Source organism: Periophthalmus magnuspinnatus, chromosome 1, assembly GCF_009829125.3.
Source record: "Periophthalmus magnuspinnatus isolate fPerMag1 chromosome 1, fPerMag1.2.pri, whole genome shotgun sequence".
NCBI lineage: Eukaryota > Metazoa > Chordata > Actinopteri > Gobiiformes > Gobiidae > Periophthalmus > Periophthalmus magnuspinnatus.
This window is the reverse complement of record NC_047126.1, coordinates 6,445,398-6,472,724: the sequence shown is the minus strand read 5'-3', so window position 1 is coordinate 6,472,724 and position 27,327 is coordinate 6,445,398. Positions and strand designations below refer to the sequence as shown.

Here is a 27,327-nt window from a genome sequence, read left to right as displayed (position 1 = left end):
CTCAAATCTGGGGACATAGTTAGGTCATGTTTATTCATTTTAAAATCTAAATCTTACATATAGTTCCCTTAAATCATATTGCCATGAACTAAAGTCCTGTGTTCTGTTTTCATGAGTAATTACTGTGTAATTACAATAGTGACAGTTAAGTACCATGCTATATCCATTATATTACCATGCTTTTAAGTGCTGTCAGTGTTCAGTGGCCGTTCGGGTTCAAATGACTCTATACCCTCTATGGCGGCGGCCCATCTCAGTAAAGAACTCTACTGTTTTCTGACACTGGCACTTCAGCCTGGAGAAATTCTGGAGCTGTTCCTTAACACAGAGACATTACAGCTGTGAGGTGTGGACATTGTTCCATCTCTGATAACTACAGTGTGCTGTGGGACAGTCACTTCCTCTTTACGGGTCTGTGCTAGATTTTATAAAAAACATAAGAAAAGACGATTTGTGCAAATTTAATAAGATACTGTAAAAAAAGCACTTCAGTGAGTGGACACTGACACTCTCGTTCGGATGTGTACAAAGAGATTCGTCCACTTACAGTCTCTTGTGTGGCTGGCCCATAGACTGTATATATAAATGGACATAGTCAACCTGCTAGCCAATGCGTTCCAAACAGGAAGAGAGCATGAGTGCACTTCCGGCTACATCAACTTTGGCACCAATTCACTTTCTATTGAAAAACCGTCGCCGCTATCTCTGTAACTGCTGTTGTCAGACGTGTCATTTTGGTCTTAAAATGTTTGTATTATTCCGCTCTACATCCTGGGGTTTTTATTTCACTATTTTGTCCCTAAAGACAAGACAAGATATGAACATTAATAACAGACCAAAGAGCTGCCCTCTTTGTGCAAGCGTTACCTTTAACCACCTTGCTCTTGATTGGCTCTTTGGTTGCTATGATACTCGTGGTCGGAATTCCAAATATGAAACTCCAAATTCCCCGCTATAACTGCGAGCCTCGATTGGTCCCTCTTCCTTTGTCCACTTCTTTACACAGTCTATAGGCGGGCCAGGTGAGGAACTGTCAGAAAAAAAGATCAGAGTTCAACCAAAGCCTTAATCAACCTAATCAAACAGGAAGTCCAAAACTGTAGAAGCACAGCGCACAGGTCAGAGTTCATTTGGCTGAGGTGGTGCTCTTCTTGGTGACGCTGGCCCTCCTGCTGGCTCCGCCCCCGGCCCCGCCTCCCTGCCACAGTGGTCCTGGGATGGTGAAGGCGTCCACGCTCATGCCCAGGGTCTTGGAGGGGATGGGGCAGAACTGTTTGCGGTCAGAGCTATACTTGTAGATGGACTCGACCTGGGCACAGCTGACGGCCCGAGGCCCCATCCCAGTCAGCCGCACTAGCTCCTGGGCATCCGGGCTCAGCGTGTACACCCCACGAAACTGGCAGCTAGCGTCCCGAAACAGGATCAGGAAGTGGTTAGCAGGACTCTTCTCCATCTCCTGTGGACACCAGAGGGCAGTGTTGTGTTTGTTAACTCATTATCAGCAGTATATTTCAGATAAAGTGGGACTAAACAACAACCAGGGGAGGAGGGGGGTATAAGGAACAGTGTGATTGGTCTACACCACACCTCAGACTCCACCCCTGCAGCCAGGCGTAATCAGAGCAGTCTTTCGTAAAGTCACCAGCTACTTAAATTGCAGAGGCCACTGAAGGCATCACTCACTTAGATTTAAGTGTTTTTGACCTGCTGCAAATTTGCCCATTTACACTAAAGTTCCCAAAAATAACTAAGAACAGTAGATAATGTCATTACACCATATATAGTAGCAAAAAAAAGTAGCTAAAAAAAAAACTTGGATTAAGTGTTTAACTGACATGTCCCTTAAATGTTGCTGAAGACCTCCCTGGTTTAGTCTTGTTTATGACCCTCGAGCCGTACTTACCCCACAGGAGCTGGTCCAAAGCTGTCGTCAGCAAACTGATGTAGGAAGTGTGGCCAGACTGCACTCTAAGACACTATGACCAGACAGTATCTTTCAGCTTAGAGCTAGTCCTGGTTTAGTTCTGATTTAGTCCCTTGGTTTTCTAATTTTAAAGGCCCTATACCTGTTTTTTCCCATTTCATTGAGCAAAAGTAGTCTTTCCCCCAGTACACATCGTATAAGCTGCTGTGTACTGTCAGCGTCTGATTATAAAATGCTTTATTGTCAGAGAAGCAGAAAGTGCACATTAGCATGCTAGTTCTTATTAGCAGGAAGCTCCTCAGACAGACCCCTACCTCCACAATCTTCTTCTTTTGAGTCTCGTTCACCTTCCCAGCCAGGCAGCAGCGGGACAGGGCGTTGTGGATGATAAACTTGTTCGACTTTAAGCTAGGCTCTTTGAACAGCTTCAGGCCTGAAACATAGTCAGGAGGGACATGGGTCAGAGACATGTCCGCAGTAGGAAGAAGGCATCCTGGACATAAGTGGGGGACAGTACCTGTATAGTCCGGGGCTGACGAGGGACCGCTGGAGCCTGGGTCACACTCCTTGTCCTGTTTGCACGGTGAGGCGGGACGGCTGTGGACAAACATGTGTTGGTTTAGAAATGTTTTTTGTGGGCTTTGAACCATGTAATAACAGTGTTTCCTCATCACTAACCTACTGGAGTTAAAGCATGTTTGAGTAATCATGCATTGTCCTGCGTTTAAGACCACGTGTATTACCGATTAAGAAAATAAAATTGAAGAACGAAGTAAGTATAGAACAGTGGGTGTGTATCTGTGGTGGTGGAAGCGGTGATTGATTGGCAATATGGCATCTTGAAAATAAGTGATTAAAGATTGCTCAAACATGTACAGATCATACAACTTCCACAGGGTAAATGAGAAGAGGAAACAGCTCTAACACGGTCTGTATAATAGGTCTATTTTAATAATAAAGGTGTTGTACCTGTGGGGCTTGTTGGGTTCATTGCTGCTGTTCTTTGTGTCACCAGTTGCAGGCAAGTTCAGAGACGAGTGTGAGTAAACTTTAGTCAATTTAGAGCCTAGGAAACAAAGAAACACAACATCAGGCGGTGGAGTATCCATTGGCGACAGACCAGGGCTTGTTCTGAATTCGTCAAAGTGGCCAAAAAGCTCCTAGCTCCTTAAGCTAAAACCGTATGTGCGTCACCCTGTGTCATGATAAGGACTGTCCAAATAGGAAGGAGTCTGTATTCTTCCTTTCACTGTTCCTTTAGTGTAGGAACGTCGAGAGTTTCCTACTGAGTGGTAAGGAGCTATACGGCATCCCATAATACAATTCGCTTTTCCATTTCTGAACACAGTCGCTCTCTGCACGATGAGTTTGTGATGCAGTAAAAATGTTATTGTTTCAGACATTATAAAAAAAACATCTGGACAAACCCAACTTTATATAAGAGTGCAAATGAAAGCTTTACCTGCATTATCTGTAATGTACATAATGACAAGGAGCACATTCTTTACGAGAAATGAAACTTAAAGCTACATGATTTATTTGTCTTAACACTGCTGATGGAGCAACTTGTACCTCCTCTACACTCCACCGCAGATGGACTAAAGGACAGGATTTTCTGGAACATTTGTTGGGACAGAGGACAGAGCAGAGGCTGCAGCTGATGGTGAGACTGGAGAATTATGTGAGGTTTATTGCACAGTGTTTTTATTCAACAACAGCAAAGAGTGCAAACACTGTAGAGATGACTGAGGAGCACTTATAGTAGTCCGTTTTGTTGGTGTTGTAGTTTCTTTTTATTAAACAGCTGTAAAGTGCCATGACTCCTCCATATTTCTTGCTGCTGGGGAGGATGGTTGGATTGTCCAAATGTAACTGAAGCTCCTTCTACTGTCTGCTTAGGACTCTTATGGTGGACAAAGGTAAAGGCGTTAGGGGCTAGGAGTTAGGAGCTATGATTTGACAGTTTCAGAACAAGCCCACAATTGTCCTTGCTGACGTGAGGTGTCCTACTCAACTTGTAGTGTCCTTATGATCGATAGCATCCTCACTGACCTAGCTCTTGTCGTACTGACGTAAGGTGTAGTTAATGTTAATTCTCGGAGCTCTTGAGTTCTGACCTAAGGTGTAGTCTTTAATACTAACCTTGGGTGTTCTTATGTACAGACTTAGGTTGTAATCGTTAATACTACCCTGGGGTGCTCTTATGGTACTGACCTTGAATGTAGTCTTTAATACTAACTTCGGCTGCTGTGGTACTGCTGTGTATCTTTAACACTAACCTTGGTAGCTTTTGACTGACATGGGGTACTCCTGTGGTACTGACTCAGGGAGTAGTCTTTAATACTAACCTTGGGTGCTCTTGGCGGGGCTGAGGGACAGCTGGGTGCCGTCTCGAGTCATACTTCGGGGCCGGGCGCGTGTCTTCTTGGCCGGGGTAGACTTCTGCTTGAGCATTTTGTCCAGGTCATCCATGATGCGTAGCTGCTGACGGCAGGTGTACTCCCCCCGAGTGAAGTCTCCACGACGGGCCGGGGTGGCTGGAGGGGTGGGAGAGGTGTGACCAGCAGGTGATCCAGAAGGAGAGGCTGACCGCTGTTCAGGCCCACCCAGTCTGTGGACAAAAGAGACAATGGGACAAACACTCAAGAGAAGAACAGGCAAACTAATGATGCAATGTTCTGTGTCCCGTGGCACCCGGCAAGTCACTAGAGCAGTCATGGTCATTTACGTTCAAATAATGTCTCTTCTGTTTTTTCCTGTCCACTGTTTATTTATTTAGCGCGACTCGACACAAACCTCCTAGTGTGGTGTGGGAATAACCACACCAGATATCATTACACATAGAGCCTATTCTACACAACTTGAGCATAGCCCCTTAAATCAGTTGAAACTGTGTTAAAAGCACAGCTTTAGGGCTTGATCAGTTGTGATTCATTTCTACACTCACTGTGCTGCCCCCTGCTGTTATGGAGGTACCTGTTGTCTGGGTCGGGTTCGTGCCACTGCCTCCTCCTCCTTATCTCCTCACTCCTCCTCTGCTGTCGCTCCAACAGTGCTGCTCTGCGCTGGGCCATGTCCTCCTCTTTGTGAGCGCCCTCCTGCAACAACACCTCTGCTGTCACTCCTGTCTCATCACACAATCACAGAGAGAGAGAATATGTCTGACCATGAAGAAGAAGCCTATGCCTCCTCTTGAGACACTGCCATTCTGCTCTTCACTCTGCTCTCCACTCTGTTCTCCACTGGTGTCACTGCTGGGGTGCTCGGTGAGCCCCTCTGTACTGGCTTCACTGGGTGGGAGTCCCTCTGCACTGGACTCACTGGGTGGGGGCCCTCGCTCTCGGGCTCCTGCGGTTGCACCCTCTGTTTGGTCGCTCATGGAGTCAGAGGAGAACTCGTGGGTCTCATCTGTGTGATCGTCACTGCCTCCCTCTGCCGGCTCCAGAGAAGACAGAGAGGCCATCAGGCTGCACCTGTCCACCTGCCCCCCCTCAGGGCCCACACTGAAGGCAGACAGAGACAGGGTCTCACTCTGGAGGGAGCACTCAGAGGGACTGCTTTGTACTGCAGGCTGCTGAATGTCATGTGTGGAGCTCCTCTCCTCCTGGTCCAGCTCCAGGCTGAATTGGGTGGGGGTCTCGCTGGACCCTGTGTCTGAAGTGCTGTCCTCAGGCTGTGGTGGGGGAGCTGCCTGAGGGGACTCCTGTGGGGTCTGCGGGCCCCCAATGCGGAAGGAGGAAGAGGTCTGGACTTGGCATTTGCTGGGAGACACGCGGCGCAGATGGGGTAGCGAGTCCACGCTCTGTGGGGGGGTCAGGACACGGGTCAGAGGGGGAAACTTTAGCTCCGAGGGGCGCGGATGGGGTGCGTGGGGCCGTGAGTGTGTTTTGGGGCTGCGGGGGTTTGTAATGGCTCTAGTGCGAGGAGCGGGGCAAGAGGAGGACAAGGGTGATTTAGCAGAAGCTGAAGAACGATGGGATGCAGAGGGGGCTGCGGGGATGAGCCAGGCCTTACTCACACTCCTGGTGGGGGTCTTGGTTGGGGTGCGGGGAGGAGTCTTGGAGCCGGTGAGAGGGGGTTTGTTCTTTGAGGAGTTTTTGGGTGTGGTCCTGGGCCACTGTCCACTGAGGAGTTGCTGCTGCTGCTGTGTCAGCTTCTGCATGTCCTTCTGCAGACACTCCAGAGCCTCACTCAGCTTCTGGACCACCTCAGTGTACTCCTGCACCCCAGGACCAGAGCCTCCGGACCCACCATCTTTCTCCTTACTGTCCTTATTGTCCTTATTGTCCTTATTGTCCTTACTGTCCAGAGAGAAGGTCACTTGCTTCTCCAGCCGAGGGGGGGTGGCGCTGACTTTCTCCTTCTGTTCTCTTTCTTCCTCCCGTTGCAGCTGCTCCTCCACCTGTGTGAGGCGCTCATCCAGGCTAAGCTGGTCCTCGGTGTCCCCCATGGTGGAAGTGGTAATAGTGGTAGCGTCCCCACCTATGTCCCCTCCCCCCTCGCCCTGCTCTCGCTGCAGCTGGAGGAAGGCTGTCTTTCCCAGCCTCTGTCTGTGTTTTGCAAATATGGCTTCTATGCGCCTCTTCTGTGCCTCGATGCTCTTGCGCTTCTCCTCCAGACGTGCCCCCAGAGCCAAAGCTTCAGGGCCTGGTGTCCCGGGAGTGTCTTGCCGCCCTGCAGCCACAGCAGGACTCCCTGGTGTGGTGGGGGCTGAGCTGGCCTCCTCCCCGGGTGCAGCAGGATGTCTCCTTCGGCTATCCCGGCGCTCGGCAAAGCTGGTCATGCGGGGGCTTCCGTTGGGGGTGTGGGTGCTCTGACGACCCCAGTTTGGCCGGATGTTCCCAGGGGTGTTCCTGGGGGTGTCATCGGAAGCCTCTGAAGAGTCCACACTGCCGTCTCTAAGCACCGAGTCATCGTCCCGCGATATGTCCGAGGAGCGACCTCTGTCCCTCTTGTCCCTCCCACCCCCTCGGGCTGGGACAGAGCTGCTGAGAGGCAGGTCCTCTTTCTCTGGGGAGTGCAGGTAGAACCCGGCTGGAGCTCCCTCAGGCCGCAACCTGGGCTCAGGCCTGGACTTTCTGGGGTGGGTGACCTGCAGGGCCTCCTCGATGGTGGGTAGCTCTCCCAGCTGTGTCATGTAGGGTCCCCAGGAGTGCGGGGCTGGGGCGGAGCTGCTGATCAGGTGGCTGAGGTCCTCAGGGGGGCTGTAGGCTCTCACAGGGGAGGTCATGGCGGGGACGGCAGGAGCCAGGCCATCGCTGTTGACGGGGCGAAACACACAGTCGATTGGGTTGCCCATGACAATGTCTACATCACTGTCCAGCCCAAATGGGATACTGAAAGCCACTGCAGACAGGGGACCACTGCAGACATGGAGGTGGAGGATGGATGGACGCACCACACAGCACAGCATAAAAGCCAAAGGAACATGTTAAAATAAGGTCCAAAAGTGAGGGCACCACAGTCACCAAACAGCACACAGACTAGTACCTGATCTGCTTCTTTGCCCAGCTCTGGTTTTCTGTCAACACAAAGACACAGTCTGTCAGGACCCTGTCCATGTTTGGTACAGGTAGATCTGAGTATATGCTGTTAGTGGAACTGCTAATGGCCTGTATTATGGTGGACATGCTGTTCAAGTACACTTACCTGCTGATACTTCAGGGGGAATGGGAACAAATGGTGGTTTGAAAATATACGAAGGAGAGCCACTGAAAAACAGCATCAGTCAGCGAACATTTACAACAGTGTGGATCACATCAAAGCATAAGGTGTTGGAACTGTCGACCGTCTAGTTCTGGTTACTTCTGTGTGTGTGTGTGTGTGTGTGTGTGTGTTTGTGTGTGTGCTATACCTGTTATTGTGTCTGCTGACAGGGCTGGTGCAGTCCAGGACTCCAGAAACATCTGAAAACATCCAGGAACCAAAATGTAATGAGGGGTATTCCTCTGGGCTCCTCCCTCTGTTGGTGTCAGCCAATCAGCCTGCTACTTTTGACTCTCAACCTATCGCCTCTAAAGATGCTCATAAATGTAACTGCGCCCTCAAAGGAGACCCCTCTCTTCCTCATCATCACCAGGGTCTACTGTCCATTCTCTCCCTTCCTTACACTTATATATCTGCCAGGGTCTAAGCACCAACGTCTCTGCAGTGCATGACCTTTTGAAGTCTCGTAGGTTGAAATGGTTCTTACCTGTCAGGTCTACGGGCTGCACTGGTCTCACAAACTCCGGCTTCTGGATCTCAAAGCAGTCCATGAGCTCCGAGAGGAAGACCAGGATGTTGGCCTGTGGAGGAGCAGAGGGGGGAGATGTAACTGCTGTACATTAGCACTGAGAAGTGGGTGGCAGAGTTACTCACATGCAGCAGGGGAGGTGCGTACAGCAGGTCCTCCACCTGTAGGGGGCAGCACTTGTGGAGGTGGGTCTCACAGAAGGCTCTGATAAGCTGCAGGTTGTACACACTGTCCGCCACTGACATGGTGTCCTTCAGGCACACGTCTGAGAGAGGACAAAGGCTATGGGCAAACTGAGCACATGTCTACTGCTACCATACAGTCTACTACTACTACTACAATAGAGTCTATGTACTACTACCATAGGAAATACTATTACTACTACTACTACTACTACTACTACTACTACCACTACTATCATACAGTCTACTACTACTACAATAGAGTCTATGTACTACTACCATAGGAAATACTATTACTACTACTACTACTACTACTACCACTACTATCATACAGTCTTCTACTACTACAATACAGTCTGCCTACTACAGTCTGTCTACTACAACCATAATGTTACTGTTCAGGAGCGAGGTTGTTTACGGTTTAAATTTAGGGACAGAATACAAACATCAGGATCATGTAGAGCGGGTTATTACAAACATTTTAAGGTCAGAATGATGAGTCTGACAGCAGCAGTTCCAGGTAGAGGGGAACTGCTGAAGGAATCACTTCGTGCCTATGCTCACTTCCTATTTGGAGTACTGTGGTTAGCAGGTTAGTTATGTCCATCATTTATGCAGGCTGTGGTATGGATACTTCTCACTCAGAGTGGACCTGCAGCTAGGGCGCAGTAGTTTACAGTAAACACTTAGACATATTTATAATGGATGAATGGAACAGGTCGGTGTCTTCTGCTTTTCAACACATAAGTGGATAACATGAGAGTACGTGTGCATGTATGTGTGTGTGTATGTGTGTGTGCCTATGTCTATCTATGTGTGTGTGTGTTTGTATGTGTGTACCCTCCAGAGGCAGCAGGCCGGGGCAGTAGAAGTGCAGGACAGCTCCTACACCACAGCCATTGGACAGGTCCTTGAGTCCGGAGACCAGGGGGAAGGTGGGGGTCAGCTTGGACTGCACTTTGTCCTTCCTGTAGCGGATCTAAGAACACAACATACCCCAGGTCAGCATCGGGTCAGCACTGGTTCACCACCGGGTCAGCACATCAGAGGCAGACGGGCAGCGCACAACGACAGCACAGAGGTGATCAAGTCAAGTAGGACCAGGTGAAAAAGCAAAATCAACCACCACTCAAACTGTGAAACTACAGACTTAAAGAACAAAGGGTGAGACAGACAGCGCAACAGAGGCAGGACAAGCAGCACCTCACAGCAAGTGGACACATCAGTGGACACCTAGGCGGACAGGTGAGAGGTGTGCCGGTTGGATTTACAGGTGAACTCAGTGACCCAGAGCCATGCAGCAGCAGCAGACACAGAGGAGCATGGACCTGCACATGCATCAGACAAACTGCACAAACCTACTCCTCTACTGACCACACGGGTACAACTTTTAAAGCATTTAAAATAAGGTTACTGCAAAACTACTGCTGCAGCTACCTCAGAAACTACGACCAAAATCATGAGTACAGACCACCATGCCAGAAGAACGGATACTTTTCAAACTCCAATGCTAGATAGTATGCTCCGGAGGGACAGTCAAGGTGATGAACAGGGTTATAATCTGGATCACAAATGTGTTACGGTTAAAGTTGTTTTAGAACATTCATTTACGAGGCCCTCTTCTTTCCAAGAGTTTAACAAATGCGAGACTATGGCTTTTACTCCACCTGCACCCGAAGGTCAGATGCTTTAGTGAGTTTGTGTGATCTAACTTTAAGATCACGGTTAGGAAAATGATCAAGATTGGAGCTCAGGCAAAAATATAACAGTTTAGACCTGTTTATAGCAAGAAAACTTACACATTACTATGGCAACCAGGGCTATGTCATCACTTTTGTCCAATCAGAGCAGACTAGCTAGCATTAACCGTTTTAATTTCAAGCTCCTATATTACACAAACTTGATTCTTTTGAGCTCTAAGACTTGTTATAATATTGTTATCTCCTCAAAAACATACCTGGAGTTGTGTTTTTTTCATTCACACATTTGAGTAATCCTGGTTTATTAGTCTGTCAACATCTTCAAACACGTGTGAATGAAACAAAACACAACTCCAGGTCTGTTTGTGATGAGGAAACAACATTATGACATAGTAGGTGGACTGGTGCGCTGTTTTCATCAGTGACTAACGCAATGTACACTGATGTAGCTTAAATGCTCTACGTAATGAGAAGCAAGGAATGAATGTTTGTTTTGGTCCGCCCCCTTAAGCCCCCTCCCCGGCTCCGCCCCTTATGTACAAGATGGATGCGGTCATGTGCATTTCCGTGACGATGTGAGGGAAGCGGGTCAGAAGATGCGTTATACGTTACCACAGGAGGCTTATTCCCCGACTCCTTCAAACAAAAAGCGATAGCATGCTGATGGAGGGATGAGAGAGGAGACAAGCATAAATGACAGGAGCATCAAGGAGGCGGGGACACATCAGAGGGGGCGGGGCCACAGGGGGGACAGACAGGGCCAATCAACAGGGTCCACACACACGCACTCATCTCACGCATACCCAACAATGTATTCCTCACGTACGTATGTTAGCATGAGCAAGAACAGCAATACCTGACCAAGATGGCCGCCTGACCAACCCAGTCTTGTAATTAGAATTAAAGTGCATTTGACAGGTTTTCATGTTTTTTCTAATTCTGATTTGATTTGATATGTTATAGGTTCGGTGGTAAATATGTATCATAGTTTTGCATCAGTTAAGTGGCAATTTGTGGGGAAAAAAGTACAAAAATACAGGAAGTAGGGCTGAGTACCTCTACCTCAAGCCCAGGTCCTAAACATGGCCGCTCATTAAATCAATGGGCCGTGCTCAATCGTGCATGTCACAACTGTATCCTATAGTGGCTGCGTGCATCTGGTCCTGCTCTGCATCCATCATGTGTAGCTGAGTTAACCCCCCATGAGACTTTGCATGACGAGGGCAAGCAGAGTGACCACAAAGGAGACAACGGACTAATACATAATAAATAATAAATAATAATGTTTCTGCTTCCAGGAGCTTCTGGACCATATTCTAAACCTGTAGTTCATTCATGACAGTTCAGCTCATTCACGACACTCACATGCTCGTTTGTGTCGTACCATGTGACCGCTCTAACCAATCAGTGCTTGAGCTTAGCTAGAGCGACATAGAGTATAGTCAAAGCTAATGATTAAAAAGCATTTTTTAAGACAACAGATGCATTTTAAGCTAAGAAAAAGTTTATGATCTAAAAATCAGAAAAAAATTCCTACAAAATTCGACCTTAGTGAAAGCTGTATGTGCTCTGTCAGCCCCTGTCAGCCCCTGTCAGCCCCTGTCAGCCCCTGTCAGCCGAACACGAGCAGTTTGTGATTACACTGCATCTATGAGAAAAATCCTTTTCTGTTCATTGTTGTACCAGTGGGCCACTAATCCAACTCGAGACAGCTCTAAGCCAGAAATACCTTATTCAGTTATTTTTTTTAATTTTTTTTATTTAACCTTTATTTAACCAGGAAGGTCCAATTGAGATTAAAAACCTCTTTTTCAAGGGAGTCCTGGCCAAGAGGCAGCACATTACAAAAACAAGTACATACAAACAAACAATGTTAAAATTGCATAGGTCATGTATTTTAATAGATCCATGCTCTACTTATGTCGTTAACACAAAAAACCCATCCAGAATGAAAAGACAATTTATGCACAAGGAAGAGTTCTAGCCCTTGTTTACATTATGGTTGTTAGGTAACAGTTATGGATTTACATTAACGTATGTGTCCGTATGTCATATCTGCTGTCAGATCTTCGAACCAGGACGTCAAATTAGGATTTCTAGTCTTAAATCTTAAATATAATGTTAAGGGACCAGTCTTATGCACCTTTATGTGTTTTTTATTTTATCAAAAGCTGTCCATCCTACTCATCAAATTAGTTTTTTTGAGAAATAATTTGTAGGAATCGCAAAAAAAAAAAAGTTTTTTTTTTTTTTTTTTTTAAAATATGTCTACTGTTTATATAAAGCGCCTGGGTTGCACAGGTCCACACACACATGAGTTTGAGTGACAGCTGTGTCTCAGCTCACACACACACACACACACAGCTCACCGGGACCAGCTTCCAGTACCAGCGGCTGGACTGGCTCTGAAAGACAAGAGACAGGTCAAAGGTCACAGACAGGTCCAGGGTTGAATGTGCAGTAAAAATGTTGCGATCACTGTCTTAAACATCACAAGTAGCACGAGCCCGTCAGAACCAGCCCAGAACTCTCATCAGTGACACTGATTTGAGTTTTTCACCATGAGTTTGTATTATGTAAGATGAAGAATGACTTGAGTAATGAGGACGCAATAGTGACTGTGACTTGAGACATTGTGACACAGATATGAGTGTGTGTGTGTGTGTGTGTGTTGCTTGGGCAATTTGAATGGAGACGTCCACAGCCAATCTTTTGTCAGTACGAGCCTGTGGTTTGAGCAGATGCAAGACTGACGGAGGAAGAAAATGAAATCAACATGTCCTTTGTATTTTGTTTTTGAAAAGAGAAAATCAAAAAACTAATCTTAGGTTAAGGTTTGACAAGTAGTAATGATGGTCAGTCCCCATGAAATGAATGTAACAATATCCAAACCTCACAGTACAATATTATCACTAGAGATCAACAGATATTTTTTTCATGGCCGATGCTGATATTGATTGTTTAGAATCCAGAGCAACCCATGGCCGATAAGCTCTACCGATATTTTAAGGCCGATATAGAGGCCCGATTTTGAATATTTTCACCAATGTTATTTAAATTAGGGGCGACAGTGGCTCAGTGTTGGGTCCCCCAACCCGAAGGTCAGAGGATCGAGTCCTGCTCGGACCAAGTTCTGTCGTTGTGTCCTTAGGCAAGACACTTCACTCACATTGCCTAGTATGGTGTGTGTGTGTGTGTGAATGATAGGTGGTGGTTGGAGGGGCCGATGGCGCAGATTGGCAGCCTTGCCCCAGGGCAGCTGTGGCTACAAAAGTAGCTTACCATCACCAAGTGTGGAAATGAATGAATAATGACTGTAGTGTAGCGCTTTGACAAGGCTGTAAAGCTCATTACAAGTGTAAGCCATTATTATTATTATTATAAATTTACTACAAACTCCCCCAAGCCCTTATATTGTCTATATTGGTCTATCTCTAAGTATCACAATATGCATCTCATGGTACAATATTGTGATTTTTTTGGGGGGGGACTTTCAAAGAATTGCAAAAACAGGCTTTTTTTTAAATCATTACTGTCATAATCCAAAGAACTAGTGTCTTAGGGGCCCAGAATCAGAATCTGCCTATTCTTTTATATTAGAGGCGATTCCATGTGAGCCATTCTGTCCCGGGCCCCAAAATTTCTCCCGATGGGCCTGATGAACAGTTATTACTGTCTGCACTGAAACAGCAAAGGACCATGGTCTATGTAGTTTCCTGTAACCAAAAGTGTGTGATTCGATATATTGTGACAGCGCACGATATTATTGTGACATTTTTGATTATACGATATCATGATATTTTGGTTATTGTCATCCCCACAAAGCCTGAAAACGTGTCTGTGGTGGTTTGGTGTTACCGGGTCTGCGGCGGGCTGCACATCAGTACAGTTTTGGGCTCTGGGCGTCTGCTCCTCCTCCTCTGTGCTCTCCCGTAGGGTCTGGTTTATCTGTGAGAACAAAATCTTTAGCCAAAAGAGCCAAGAATCCAGACTGTTCAGACCAATGAGCGTTTAACAAAAGGCGAGACAGATCATTGCCACGGTAACCTAGAGTCACCAACATCCAGCTCCAGCGCCATGTTGGGAGAGGAACATTCAACAATCATGGAAACAACCAGGGAGCTGGACTTTTGATTAATCATTTTCTGTATTACACTTTGCGTAATGTAAGTTTAAAGCAGAACTATTGTGCTTGTGTGTGGTCCATAGTTATAACCTGTCTGGATCATTATGTTACAATTTAGGTACTTTACTCTAAAATGTGTAAATAAAACTGGAGAAGGAAGTGCATACGTCACAGTGGGTGTGTACGGGTGGAGGTGAAAACTAGGTAGATCAGAGCAATGACATTTTGAATACTGTACAGGAGAATAAAGATTACTCAAACATGCACGAATCTCTCTAAACGTCAGAGGGTAAACGATAAGGAAACAACTATAACATGGTTAAACCTCTGAAACATCCATTTTGCAGAATAGGTCCACTTTAAGTAAACACAGGCGTTATCACTGTTGTGTCACATGGTTTATTGACACACAAACATTCTCTTCCTCCACTCACAAGATGGCCGCCACAACTTCCACAACAACACCACCCATGACCTCTTTAGCCCTTATTAATATTTCATTGGTTCCCTCCAGCTCATTTAACCCAGATGCCCTGTCCCAGCTCACCCTGTTGACCCAGAAGAGCAGCGCGTTCTCCCAGGCGGCGCCCGGCCCCGCCTCCACCTCTGCCGCCATCTTGACCTGGTCCAGAGTGTCCTGAGCGGCCAGCGCCATGAGGCCGTCCACCAGGGCCATGTGCGCCTTCTACAGACGAGCACAGGGGGTATCAGGAGAGGGGGAGGGGCAGACAGCAGCAACCGATCACAAGACAGAAACACAACATGAACGTGAATCACATAAAGACTTGTACGGATTGACATTAGGGATTGTGTTGTTGTGTCCCTAGGCAAGACACTTCACTCTCATTGCAGTGAAGAACGCAGTGTAAAAGTGCTCTAATAGAAATCCAATGCATTTTTATTTTTTATCTCTTTTTTTTCTGTTTGGACGGTCCTGGCCACAGTTCCACAGGCCTATAGTTGGAGACATGTGGTCCAGCTGAGGACATGAAAACAGCGCTATCTAAACCAGGACACGTCAGTCCACATCCATCACATGCGTGGTCTGAGTGTGTGTGTGTCTGTCTGTGTGTGAGTCACTGACAAACACTGACCAACATTGTGACTTGATGTTGTGCATTATACACTGTCCACTGCTGCGTTTGTGCTGTGGAACTTGAGCCAAGAAGATTTGACAAGTAGTAAACTGAAGGGACAAGACTTTAAAGACATTTGAGATTTGCCTGATATTAGATATTCACTTTTGTCGCTTTTGTGGACTCATTTGTTTAAGAAATGTCACTGAAAATATGAATCTCTTTGACTTTACTAAGAATGCAGGAGTTTAGAGGGACAATATTACACTATTTTCTGATCTATGTTCTAATGTTGTTTCCTCATCACTAACAAACACCTTCAGTAAAATCATTTGGATAATTTCAACCCTGGAATTGGCCATCTCTACTGAAATCAATGTAAAATGTAGCTGTTTACATGGAAACTACCACTACATGACATCACAAGGTGGAACAAAGCATTTTTTTGCAGACGTAGAAAGACTAATAATAATTAAAGCTCATAAGAGTCAGTTTTGGGTTATATAGGACCTTTAAACTGAGGTGGAGGACAGGTCAGATCACTATTGTCTATAAAGTTTTGTTTTTATTATCAGAATCAGTATTGAGTATCCGAGTATTTCTTAGTTTTGAAATTGAGTTTGACATTTTAGTATCTTGACAACACTATACTGACCAGTTTGATGGGAGCATGGCTGAGATCCTTGTCCGTGACCTGTCCCTCCTCTGTCTTCACACTGATGCCCTTCTTCGTGAGGAGCTGGAGCAGGGCTGGAGTGTCCCCCGGGTCCCCGCCCTGTCCCCCCGGCGCCCCCTGTTGCCCCCGGGCCGCTCGGGCGTACAGGTGCGGCGACAGGAGCAGCTGCGACAGGGCGGGCTTTAGGTGCTCCTGTCCGTACTGGTCTGTGTACAGAGGGTCCTGCAGCTCCTCCGGGACAGGCTCTGAGGGACACAGGGGACAGGGACATCAGCAGAGGGACACTGAAGGGGCGAGGGGACAGTAAGTACAACCAGACACTGTTTTTGGGATAAACCTGTGTTTGACCCATCCTTTAGTGTCTCTGGGTTAAATCTGCATTTGAGAAACAGAAAGAGAGAAGGACAGAAGAGTGAGACAGAGAGTGAGAGGGAAAGAGAGAAAAAAGAGAGTGAGAAAGAGGGAGAGCAAGGGAGAGTGTCAGAGAGGGAGGGAGAGGGGGAGAGGAAGAGTGAGAGGGAGAGACCAAGAGAATGGGAAGAAAAAATGAGGGAGAGAGAGGGAGATAAAGAGGTAGAGGAAGAGAGAGCAGTGAAAGTGGGAGTAATAGAGCACAGAGAGAGAAAGAGAATGAAGAGACTGAGAAAGTAAGAGAGAAGGAAAAACGTGAGACAGAGAGCTGTTTGAGAGAGACAGTCTGAGAGAGAGAGCAGAGATTGAGCAGAAAGAGAGAGCGAAGAGACAGAGGAAAGGAGAGGGGAGGGAAAATGTGAGACAGAGAGCCATCAGAGAGAGGGTGGGAGGGGGAGAGAGAGAGAGAGAAAGACTGAGAGAGCAGAGAAAAAAGAGAGAGAAGATGCGATAGCAGAGAGAGAACATGAGAGAGAGAAGAGGTGGAGAGTATAAGGAGACGGAGGAAGTGAGAGAGGAGGAAAAACATGAGACAGAGAGCCATGAGAGGGAGGGAGAGAGAGCAAGAGCAGAGAGAGACAGAGAGAGAGAGGGAGGTGGAGAGAACGAAGACAGAGAGGAAGTGAGAGAATGGTTGTCATGGCGACGAGAGGAGAGCACAGAGCCTGGAATAGACTCAGCATCATGGATCTATTAAAATAACTCAGTAGGGTATTGATAGGTTTGATCTGTCTCGAGTTGGATTAGTGGCCACTCATTGGTACTACAACAAAAACAAAAACACCCAATAAGCTCAAGCGCTGTTTGGTTAGAGCGGTCACGTGGGGCGAAGTAAATGAGAATGTGAACGATGTGAATGTGCCCAACTGTCCTGAATGAACTACAGGTTTAGAACATGGCTCAGAAGCTCCTGGAAGCAGAAGCATTATAATTTATCATTTGTAATTTATTTATTAGTCCCTTGCCTCGTTCACGGCCGCATGCTCTCGTTGCTCAAAGTCTCATGGGAGGTAGCTCAACTGCGTAAGGTCCATGGACAGGGCAGGACCGGATGTACCTAGTGCTAAAGGCTAAACCAGTGGACTTCAGTGAGCGGCCATGTTTGGACACCACGGTTTGCTCAACACAGAAATGAAATTAAATGTGTGTCTTTAAAGTTTCCATGCGTAACCCTCCTCCATCCCTCCCTCTCTCCCATGCACCGCAGTCGCAAAACCATCTACTTCCTCAGACTCTCCTCCTCACCTCCGCCAATCCAGCCATCCAACTGATCAACAAACCCTCTCTCTAAAAAAAACAAAAAAAAACAATCTCCACACCTCACTTGCGTGTCTGTGTCTGGTTTGGTAAGACTCTCAAAACTATTCCGTATCTCTGTGTATCTGACTCAAACTGCGCTCACAAGACGACACCTACAGGAGGAGTTCATGCAAAAACGACTATTTATGCAGAAAATATGTACTAAGAAACTTCGTAATTCAATGGAAAAAAAGCAGATTTAAGTCACGATTCACTCCCAAATCTTCAGCTAACTCACTCACTTCTCCTTTTTGCTGTTTTCCCATAGAAACCTTCATGATCTAAATACAGAAATTATTGACTAACACAAGTTTTGGTTGATTAAAGCCTGACACACACTATGGGATATTTTGCCTGATTTAGGACTCGATTTGCTTCTCCCTAATTTCGAAGACTTTCAATGACTCTTGGTGTATGATTTTGTATCCACGGTGCTCCTCATGTGCTGTGTCCAAGCGACTCTGAGCTCCTCTTTCATATCATAGCCACAAAACATCACCACGGCAACAGCCAATAAAACATAGACGGAGAGACACACAGAGGTGCAAGATACAAACTCAGGAAAAGCCAAGAAATACGACTTTATTCCTCACCTGTCATAAAGTTTTAAAGTTAAACTGCAGCATTCTCGTCCATATTATACTTTATAATGTTTCCTCTGCAAATAATGACCCCCAGTCCACAAAACAGCACTGTGAATTCTGTTTGAAGCGTTCTTTAAAAAGTACATGGGGCCCTATGTTGTTTTTGTTTGTTTTTTTGCCCCACTTTCATAGCACATCCAGTTTTGACAAAAATGTTAAAATGGCACTGATAGAAATGTTCGTTTCTGATGCAAGCGTCAAAGAGGAGAAAGAGACTGAAATATAAGTCAGAAGGGTTTAATGAGTTCATCACAGGTAAAGTTAACAATGGAGCACCGGACTCTCAGGAAAGGATAGGAAGAGAGTCCTGAGATGTTTGTCTTTCCAGCTTTTATAGGCCTCCCGGTGTGTGAGGCGGGTCTTCCTCTCGGCAGCATGTGATTACACATTAAAAACCTTTTTTGGCAAAATCCCTGAATGTGCGTTTTTAAGTCAATCAATCTTATTGTTTTATGACCCTCACAGGATGGGGGCACTCAGACCTTGGTGAACAGGGCCACAGATAAGAAGTGGCCCTGGTCCTGGGTGTTATCTTCTTAGCCCCAGTGCTGTAGATTGCTTTACGACCCTCTCAGGGTGGGGTCTTTGGTGAGTAGGGCTACAGGCATCTGAGGGTAGCATTACATTGTTAAAAAAAAAAAATACCTTACAGCACCCACAGAGTGTTCAGAAAAAAGTCCATATTAGGTTTTATAAATCACTACAGGGGATAACTACATTCAAACTTACTTAAAACATCGAAGCAAACATGGTAGGGGGTGGGGTTGCGCTCTGTTGCTAAAAGGCACCCAGGTTGAACACCTTAGCACCCTCTTAGCTCCTACAACAAAAAATGTGTAGCTTCACCTGTTGATTCTATTTCCTGTGTCATTTATCTCCAGCCTTCTGTGCATTAAAAGCATTCATCTGAACTACGGCACCACATTTCACGAATAATAATAACGTAGTTTTGACTTGTATGTAACGTAGAAGTGCAATGCTCTGATCTTTAGAACACTTTAAAGTCTCAAAACAAGCCATTTTATGACTTTTAGCTTGTGGTGTACAGTCTCTTCGCTGCAGTCTTTGTGCTCGGGGGATCTTAAGTTTTAAAATCTCATACGATTCTCCTCATGTCTGTGGTGTGCGTGTTTTGTCTCATGTTTAAAAATCATTTAAGGCTGAAAAACCCTGTAACATAATAATATTAGAGAGATGAATCCTGACCTAAAACCTGGGTCAAATGCAGAGGACAGATTCTCCTATGAGGACCATAAAGTGTAAACAAATACATAGACCAGCAAATAGAACAGTGACCGTGTTATGAGTCATGGGCCACATCATAACACTGGACTTAAAGGGCCCATATTACACTGTTTTCTGATCTGTTATAATGTTGTTTCCTCATAAAAACATACCCCAGAGTTGAGTTTTGTTTTATTCACTCGTGTTGGACACACAAACCCTGCATATTTAAGCTGAGTTCTTCTTTTAAACAGAAAACACTCTGTTCCATCTTGTGATGTTATGTGGTGATGCAGGAAGTGCCCCACTGTGTTTTTAAACTCCATACACTTTCACAAAAATCATTTGGGTGATTTCAGCTCTGGAGTTACCAATCTCTACTGAACTAAAAGTAAAATGTAGCTGCTAACTTGAAAACTACCATTTTATGGCATCACAAGGTGGAACAGAGTATTTTGAGCTTTGGAGATGTAGACAAACTAATAATAAAGTCTTACTCCAACATATGTGAATGAAACAAAACACAACTCCAGGTGTGTTTTTGAGGTGGTAACAACATTATAACATGGTTTAAAGAGTCAGTTTTGTGTAATACAGGATCTTTAAAGAGCAACAATGTTTGGCTGAATTCAACATCACCAACAAGGTTCTACAGTGCACCCTTGTCTATTTTGAGACTTAACAGGGCCAAATTCATACCAGGAAATAAAAAATGCATGCATTTCAGGACTAAATCAGAACTAAACCTGGTGTAAACCTGGTGTAAACCTGGTGTAAACCTGGTGTAAACCTGGTCTAAACCTGGTCTAAACCTGGTCTAAACCTGATGTAAACCTGGTAATAAACTGGATTAATAGGCCTATGACTATGAAGAAGGCCTGTCCCAGTCTTATTCCAGTTTAAACATAATCACAGACGTGTGGACACAGGCCTAACAGATGAACTGTGTAACTGCACAAAGAATGTTCCGCAGTATGGTTTTAACACATTATTTCAACATAGACAAGCAGATGATGCCACCCAAGTACATCAAATTTCCATGGTGCCATTGAGCTACAGTTACAGGTCAGATCTGTGGATAGGCGAGCCCAAGTTACAGGGTAAATCTGTGGAGAGGCGAGCCCACTCACAGTAAGAATTTCAATTTTTGACCAAAAAACAAAAACAAAACCCCAAAACATTTGTTACTGAGTAAATGTAAGATAGAAATGTTTAAAAGAACTATATGTAACCTGCACTCTTACAGTTTAAAAAGTTTTCTACAAACAAATCACAACTGACCCTGTGAGTCCAGAGCCTTGACCTGCAGATAGAGACACATATAAGTGTTACTCATTCTCAGTATATGGACAGGCCTTATACAAAAGCTCAGAAGCAGGTCTTTTTTATGGAATTTAAAGTCAAAATCTTACATACAGTTGCTTTAATGCCATACTGTGGATCATTCAAAGTAAAACAACCAACATCTATGGCTACCTCCCACAGGAAAACTTACACAATGCATCTTTAAAAATGTGTGAAAGTGCTGCACATTTAGTATAATGACCACATACTGAACAGCCTTAAAGAACATTTTTTTTCTCTTTCTTTGACATTTTCAGCTGTAAATCTGACATTTTGCTTCTACAACAGGAGTGTAAGGAGCTCGGTGAAGTAGACCACAATGGATGACGTCAGGAGGGAGCGCTTAAGGCGAGATGCTCTGGAGAAACTGTCCAAATGGCATCTGGAGACATTACGCAGACCAGAACCACGCCGTGCGCCTTTCTGTCCATTCTCACGCTAATTACTGTCATTTCCACTGTGAGCATAGCGCCATCCCAGCCCCTGAACAATGCGCACCCCGGGCCGGTACCCACTGCGGAGGAGCCGTGACACACTGACACACTTACCCACGGACGGCCCACTTTTCCTAGATTCCCCAGAACAGCGCGCGCACACCCCCAAACACACACGGAACCGAACTGGACCCAGAGAGAGCGCGCACGCCTACCCGGGGAAAGACGCGCAACACACCGGCGTGCAGTGCGTCTCCTCCGGGCAAAAGGCTCTTTGTCAACCGCGCTGACGCTACACCGCGGCCCACGCACGCACACGCTGAACCGGACATTAACAAGGAGAGGAAGAGTCCAGAGGCGAGCTCCAGAACAGGGCCTCCGCCGGTTCTGGAGCTCGCTCTGTTAGACGCCCTCGTGAGCTGGTACCAGGACCCCACCCATCCTTCCATCGGACCTACCTGCTCCGCCGTGCGCTCTCTGGATCAGCCACCGCACGCTGGCGCACACTTTGGCCCGGTTCGGTTGGTAGCGGTCCAACGGGATGAGGTCCAGCCCCGGGGGTAGTCCGGTGCCGGGAGTCTCCACCATGGTAACCGGAGCTCAGGCAGCAGCAGCAGCACGGACCCAGCCACGCCGCGCTCCCGGGATAAGCAGCAGAGACGGGACAGAAGAGCAGGAGGCGTGATGGAGGATGGAGGGCGCATGCGCTCAGTACTAGAGCAGGTTGTGGATGCTGAGGCGGAGGGATACTGTGCAGAGGTCATCAGTAGTGGTCCTACACGGTCACCGCAGAGATCTGTTTAACCCACAGACCCACAGAATATTAGGTCAGTTAACAACATGGAGTTTACGGTCATGTTCCGAGGTCAATCTGTCTCCAAACAACAGATTACAGATCATAGTGGAGACGTTTACACTGTCAAAAGAAACACTGAGCAGCACAAAGTGGCCTCAGGCTGTTTAAACGCTCTTATCTTTATTTGGCTTTGGCTCTTCTCTCTATTTGTCTCATCATTCCAGCTCTGGGCCTGTTGCTTTCACATTTCTCTGTAGCGCAGGAGCATAAGTTCAGGCCAATATGAGGCGGACTTGCCTTTCCAGAGACCTGAACAGTCAGAGCAAAGGTGAAAACTTGTTTTACGCATAGCTCTGATTTTACTGCTCTGCGGCAGTGCACAGAGTGTCCACACGGGGGCGCCGGAACCCAACAGAACATGAAGGGCCTCTTCTACAGCAGCTGTGGGGCCCACGCGGGGCCCGATGAGGCGGTGCAGATGAAGTTTTCTTAAAATAGATTTTTACCGAAAATAAGCAGCTCCCCCTGTTCCAAACAGCTGTCTCATATAAGAGAAGAACACAAAGTAAACTAAAGTAAACTCTCTGCCTGCAGCCCGGGCCAGTTTGGACCAGGTCACCTGTGAAACTGAAACATGAGCCTAAATAAAAACGCATTCATGACCAGAATGGCACGTTGAATACTGGGCTTCTGACTTCATTTCCTTGTCCTCGTTGGCCGCTAGTGCAGAGTGCGCGTGAGAGAATGCAGCAGGACCAGTTTGTCGGGTCGAGTCCCGGATCATAGGTCTGTCCCAGGGCCGTGTGTGTGGAAGTGCGCTGCTCAGAGGACCCTCGGCACAGTCTGACCCTGCCCCGGTGAGTCCTGCGCTACATTTACTCTGCTGAGATTTACCTGAGTCTTCTAATGGAAATGATGTACAGGTAGTAGAGTATAGTGGTGTAGGCCTACACCACTACACCAGAGTGTAGTGGTGTAGGCCTACACTATACACTACTACACCAGAGTATAGTGGTGTAGGCCTACACTATACACTAGTACACCAGTGTGTAGTGGTCAAATTACTTTGAAAATGTAATCATAAAAAACTACTAACAACTCCTTCTAAAAGTAATCTAATTAATAATAATAATTAATAATCTCTGATTATTCAGTAGTAATCAAATTACTGATTTCTATAAGTTGCTCTGAGAAAAGCAAACATACAGCTCAGAAACTTTTAAAAAGTCCTGTTGTTTAAGTCAGTTTAAACACCCCAGGACTGCACTCCTCCATAAACCAGTATTTGTATTGTCCTGGGGCACAGCTGATCTGTGTCACCAAGAGACGACGTCACATGTTTATCGTTTTACTGTTTTACAATATGGATTACACAAATATTTGAATAGGAAAATTAAGTTTAAGTTACGAGGGCTGGTAACTGTAATCTCATCACCTATTTACTAGGTCCAAAGTACAAGTACTGCGCTGGTTTCTTGAGGCTCAGGTCGGTCTGTTTTCACTTCATGTTCTTGTATTTTGCCTCACTAGAGTGTGTTATACAGGCTCGTGCTCTGAACAGAATCAAGTCTTTTGTCTGTCTGTCTGTGGTATACTGATTCATTGGCAGTGAAGAGCCTGGTATCGTCGCTGTGTCATTGGGCAAGACACTTCTTCCATCTTCCCTCCAGTGTTTGTGTACACTGAATGAACATGTGTGTGTTCTAACCAATCAGAACCTGATTAAAAGGTAAAAACTCTTCAGCCATATCTTTTTTATAGAACCTTTATCACTATTAAACCTCAAAACTTCTTTTGTAGATCACCTGTGAGGGCCCCTGTGCAGTACCCCCCTGGGCCTCTAGGGGCCCCACACCTTCAGAGCGATGGGCAGCTCCGGGTCCAAGCGCCGGTTCTTTTGGCAGAAGAAGAGGTCTCCTGTGGAGCGAGCCTGGAACAAACTCACCACAAACAAGAGGAAGAAGTCCAAGAGAAAGAGCAATGTCCCAGGACAGGACAAGTTGAGACTGTCCCAAACCCCACCCCAGAAAACTCCCCCCGAGGAATCTCCCCTCAGACCCCCCTGGCACCACAGACTGTCCCAGATCACATCCCAGACCCCTCCTCAGAATCCTCCCCCCCAGAACCCTCCCCTCAGACCCCCCTGGCACCACAGACTGTCCCAGATCACGTCCCAGACCCCTCCTCAGAATCCTCCCCCCCAGAACCCTCCCCTCAGACCCCCCTGGCACCACAGACTGTCCCAGATCACGTCCCAGACCCCTCCTCAGAATCCTCCCCCCCAGAACCCTCCCCTCAGACCCCCCTGGCACCACAGACTGTCCCAAACCCCTTCCCAGAATCCTCCCCCCCAGAACCCTCCCCTCAGACCCCCCTGGCACCACAGACTGTCCCAGATCACATCCCAGACCCCTCCTCAGAATCCTCCCCCCCAGAATCCTCCCCCCCAGAACCCTCCCCTCCGACCCCCCTGGCACCACAGACTGTCCCTGGGGCCCCTCCGGAAGAGCGCCAGCAGTGGAGAGGGCAGTGAGGGGGAGACCAAGGGAGAGACCAAGGTGGCCACCAAAGGGTCCCGGGACAAGAGGAGCCTCTCTTTACCTCTGCAGCTGCATCGCAAAAACTGAACAAAAACTTCTCCTGAAATGCAGTAGTATTGAAGTGAGATGTGGCTGTTAAAGGTCCTATATTACACAAAATGAACTCTTGTGAGCTTTAAGATGTTATAATACTGTTACCTCTTCAAAAACCTCCTCAAAAACAGAATTTGAATATGAATCTAGTAGTAACAAGTACAGCCAGCCCGGTCAAAACCATAGACCGTATAAAGAAGTGGAGTAAGTGCGACGTCACCCACAGCGTTCGGCTCCAGTCTCATCGAGGCTAGAGCAGTTATAGGTGCCAATTTGGAGCAGTTTCGTGTTTGGAATTATAACTGTATCATATGAACCGAAGCGCCAATCCGGAGCGAGGCTGTTGAAGGTAACGGCACGAGCCTGACAGAGGGAGGGGGCGACAGTTTTTCAATAGAAAGTGAATTTGAGCCGATAGCGCGCCCGTGATCACTTCCTATTTGGAGCAGCAGGTTAGCTATGTCCATTTATGTGTGCAGTCTATGATCAAAGCCTGATCTGGTCAAATCTCAGAAGCTAAGCGGGGCCGGGCCTGGTCAGTACTTGGATACGAGACCACTGGGAACTCCTTACGCAAGGCACTTCATCCATTACTGTGGTGTGTGTGATTGTTGGTGGTCAGAGAAGACAATGGCACAAATGGGCAGCCTCACTTCTATCAGTCTCTTCATCACCGTTTACCGCAGAGTGCCTTTTAGTTATTTTTATTTTTTTTTTACATCTATAACCTGACGTGATGTGCGGTATTTTCATTAGCAGGATGCACTCTGATTGTGTTGTGATGGCGCTATGAAGGGGAAGTGACTTAGCACGGAGAACAAACGGAGGGGGGGACTCAGAGCATCTAAAACGAAATTGCAACTAATTAAACATGTTAATACGTTGTTTTTCAGCAAATATAGCATTTTCAAAACAATAAAAGGTCACATGCTGATCTAAATCCACTCATTCTGTCCTTTGTTTTATAATAGGTGATGGATCTGAAACCCTTAACTGTGTTTTATATGAAAAAGTGGGTTGTCCATCAGTGTCTGTTAGAAAAGAACAGCAATGTATGAAATTTATCTATAAGGGACGACTTCAAAAACCGTCAGAACACTTCACCTGTTTGTGAATCATGATACTGAAACATTTAACACCAGATCACATGACTGCGTAAGACTCAGGACGAGCCGCAGCAGAACTGAGACATAAAAGAGGCTTCAAGTCGTTTTGCTTTACGAAAATAGAAAACACTCCAAGGAGAAGCAAAACTGAACACTTTAGTGACACAATCGGAATTTAATAATCTGGTAAACTTTTATACGAACGCCTGCTCCTGTTTTTAATGTTTTGTCTGGACTTTGTATTTGTTTTGTTTGTTTTTCTGCTTGTATTGTGTTTTAAAACCGAGCGAACATGGAAAAAAAGATCCCAAGTGCTCTCATTGGGCTCCCCTGCTGTATAAATAAAGATAAATAAATAAATGCGTTAACAGTTAATACCCAAGACAGGTAAAATCCCCCCACTTTAATCTGTTTTGTCATTTCCGATTAGTTTAACGATAATTTAGTTTGAAATTAATCATTATAAAACCCTCTGGAGTAGAAAAACCTGTGACGTAATTCATAAATGACTAACATTTCTACATGATTCATACAAATTCTAACTTTGTAGTTTCTCCCCAAAGATACAGAGTCAAAGTGATTTCAAAGCCTCGTTCAGTCTCCGTGGACCTGACTTGTCGTTTCCCGTTGACCGATCATGTTGTTGTTTCTGATTAGACGACGGTTTACAGAAAAGTCTCATACGGTTGAGTTTCTTTGTTGTTCATTTGTCTCAGTTCTCAGCACCAGCGGGGGCAGTAGCGGGCAAACAGAAGCCAGTCGTGTACCCAAGGAACTAGAAGAACCCATTTATTTGCTGGTAGAGCTAATTATCTTCCATGCTAGTTGAAGTTAACTCCAAGGAGACAAACAGGAGATGCCGCCTACCAGTCAGGTCTCTGAAAAAGCAATCTCACTCACAGTTAAAATGTTTTGACTCTCACCTGAAAAACTTTAAAGGTCATCAATTATACAAAATGGACTCTTCTGAGCTTTAAGCCATGTTATAATGCTGTTATTTCCTCAAAAACAAACGTGGTGTTGTGTTTTGTTTCATTCACACATGTTTGATTAACTCTTTATTGTAAATCTGTCCATATCTCCAAAGCTCAAAATGCTCGGTTCTGTTTTGTGATGTCATGAAGTGGTAGTTTTCAAGTTCACAGCTCCTTTTACCTTTAGTTCAATGGCAATTCCAGAGCTGAAATCATATACAAACGATACTAATGAAGGTGTATGGAGTTTAAAAAACACAGTGGAGCACTTCCTGTATCACCACATGACATCACAAGGTGGAATAGAGTATTTTCTGTTTGAGAGCCTAAATAATGCAGAGTTTGTGTGTTAAATTTTAGTCCTGCTTTAGTCCTGGTGTGTGGCGCTGGTTTAGTCCTGGTTTAGTCCTTGTGTGGTGCTGGTGTGATCCTGGTTTAGTCCTGGTTTAGTCCTGGTTTAGTCCTGGTGTGTGGTGCTGGTGTGTGGTGCTGGTTTGAACCTGGTTTAGTCCTGGTTTGAACCTGGTTTAGTCCTGGTTTGGT

General features: G+C 46.1%; 2 protein-coding genes across 2 annotated transcripts; one reads left to right on the top strand and one right to left on the bottom strand.

The window, feature by feature from the left end:
* Nucleotides 1-1,079: 1,079 nt before the first annotated feature.
* On the bottom strand, nucleotides 1,080-21,950 carry LOC117393313 (calmodulin-regulated spectrin-associated protein 3-like). Its single transcript, XM_055223840.1, has 18 exons — nucleotides 21,734-21,950; nucleotides 15,899-16,164; nucleotides 14,715-14,852; nucleotides 13,900-13,989; nucleotides 12,411-12,446; nucleotides 9,182-9,320; nucleotides 8,285-8,424; nucleotides 8,118-8,211; nucleotides 7,779-7,830; nucleotides 7,574-7,635; nucleotides 7,415-7,445; nucleotides 5,091-7,287; nucleotides 4,901-5,022; nucleotides 4,273-4,535; nucleotides 2,894-2,990; nucleotides 2,442-2,521; nucleotides 2,239-2,357; nucleotides 1,080-1,456 (listed from the first exon to the last, which is right to left on the bottom strand). Exons 1-18 carry the CDS (start codon nucleotides 21,861-21,863, stop codon nucleotides 1,127-1,129), a joined length of 4,386 nt encoding a protein of 1,461 aa, XP_055079815.1. The 5' UTR covers nucleotides 21,864-21,950; the 3' UTR covers nucleotides 1,080-1,126.
* Nucleotides 21,951-22,836: 886 nt separating this feature from the next.
* LOC129456484 (proline-rich proteoglycan 2-like) lies at nucleotides 22,837-26,150 on the top strand. The gene is made up of 3 exons (XM_055223920.1): nucleotides 22,837-22,928; nucleotides 23,518-23,800; nucleotides 23,872-26,150. Exon 3 carries the CDS (start codon nucleotides 23,937-23,939, stop codon nucleotides 24,696-24,698), a length of 762 nt encoding a protein of 253 aa, XP_055079895.1. The 5' UTR covers nucleotides 22,837-22,928; nucleotides 23,518-23,800; nucleotides 23,872-23,936; the 3' UTR covers nucleotides 24,699-26,150.
* The last annotated feature ends 1,177 nt before the right edge of the window (nucleotides 26,151-27,327 follow it).

Bases quoted from the DNA above. Each gene is read 5' to 3' on its own strand.
- LOC129456484 (XM_055223920.1), top strand. From the start codon at position 23,937: ATGGGCAGCTCCGGGTCCAAGCGCCGGTTCTTTTGGCAGAAGAAGAGG.
- LOC117393313 (XM_055223840.1), bottom strand. From the start codon at position 21,863: ATGGTGGAGACTCCCGGCACCGGACTACCCCCGGGGCTGGACCTCATC. The intron at 7,288-7,414 runs GTACTAGTCTGT...CCATGTCTGCAG, and splicing joins TGGGCAAAGAAGCAGATCAG to TGGTCCCCTGTCTGCAGTGG. The intron at 2,522-2,893 runs GTACAACACCTT...GTTTGTCCACAG, and splicing joins GAACCCAACAAGCCCCACAG to CCGTCCCGCCTCACCGTGCA.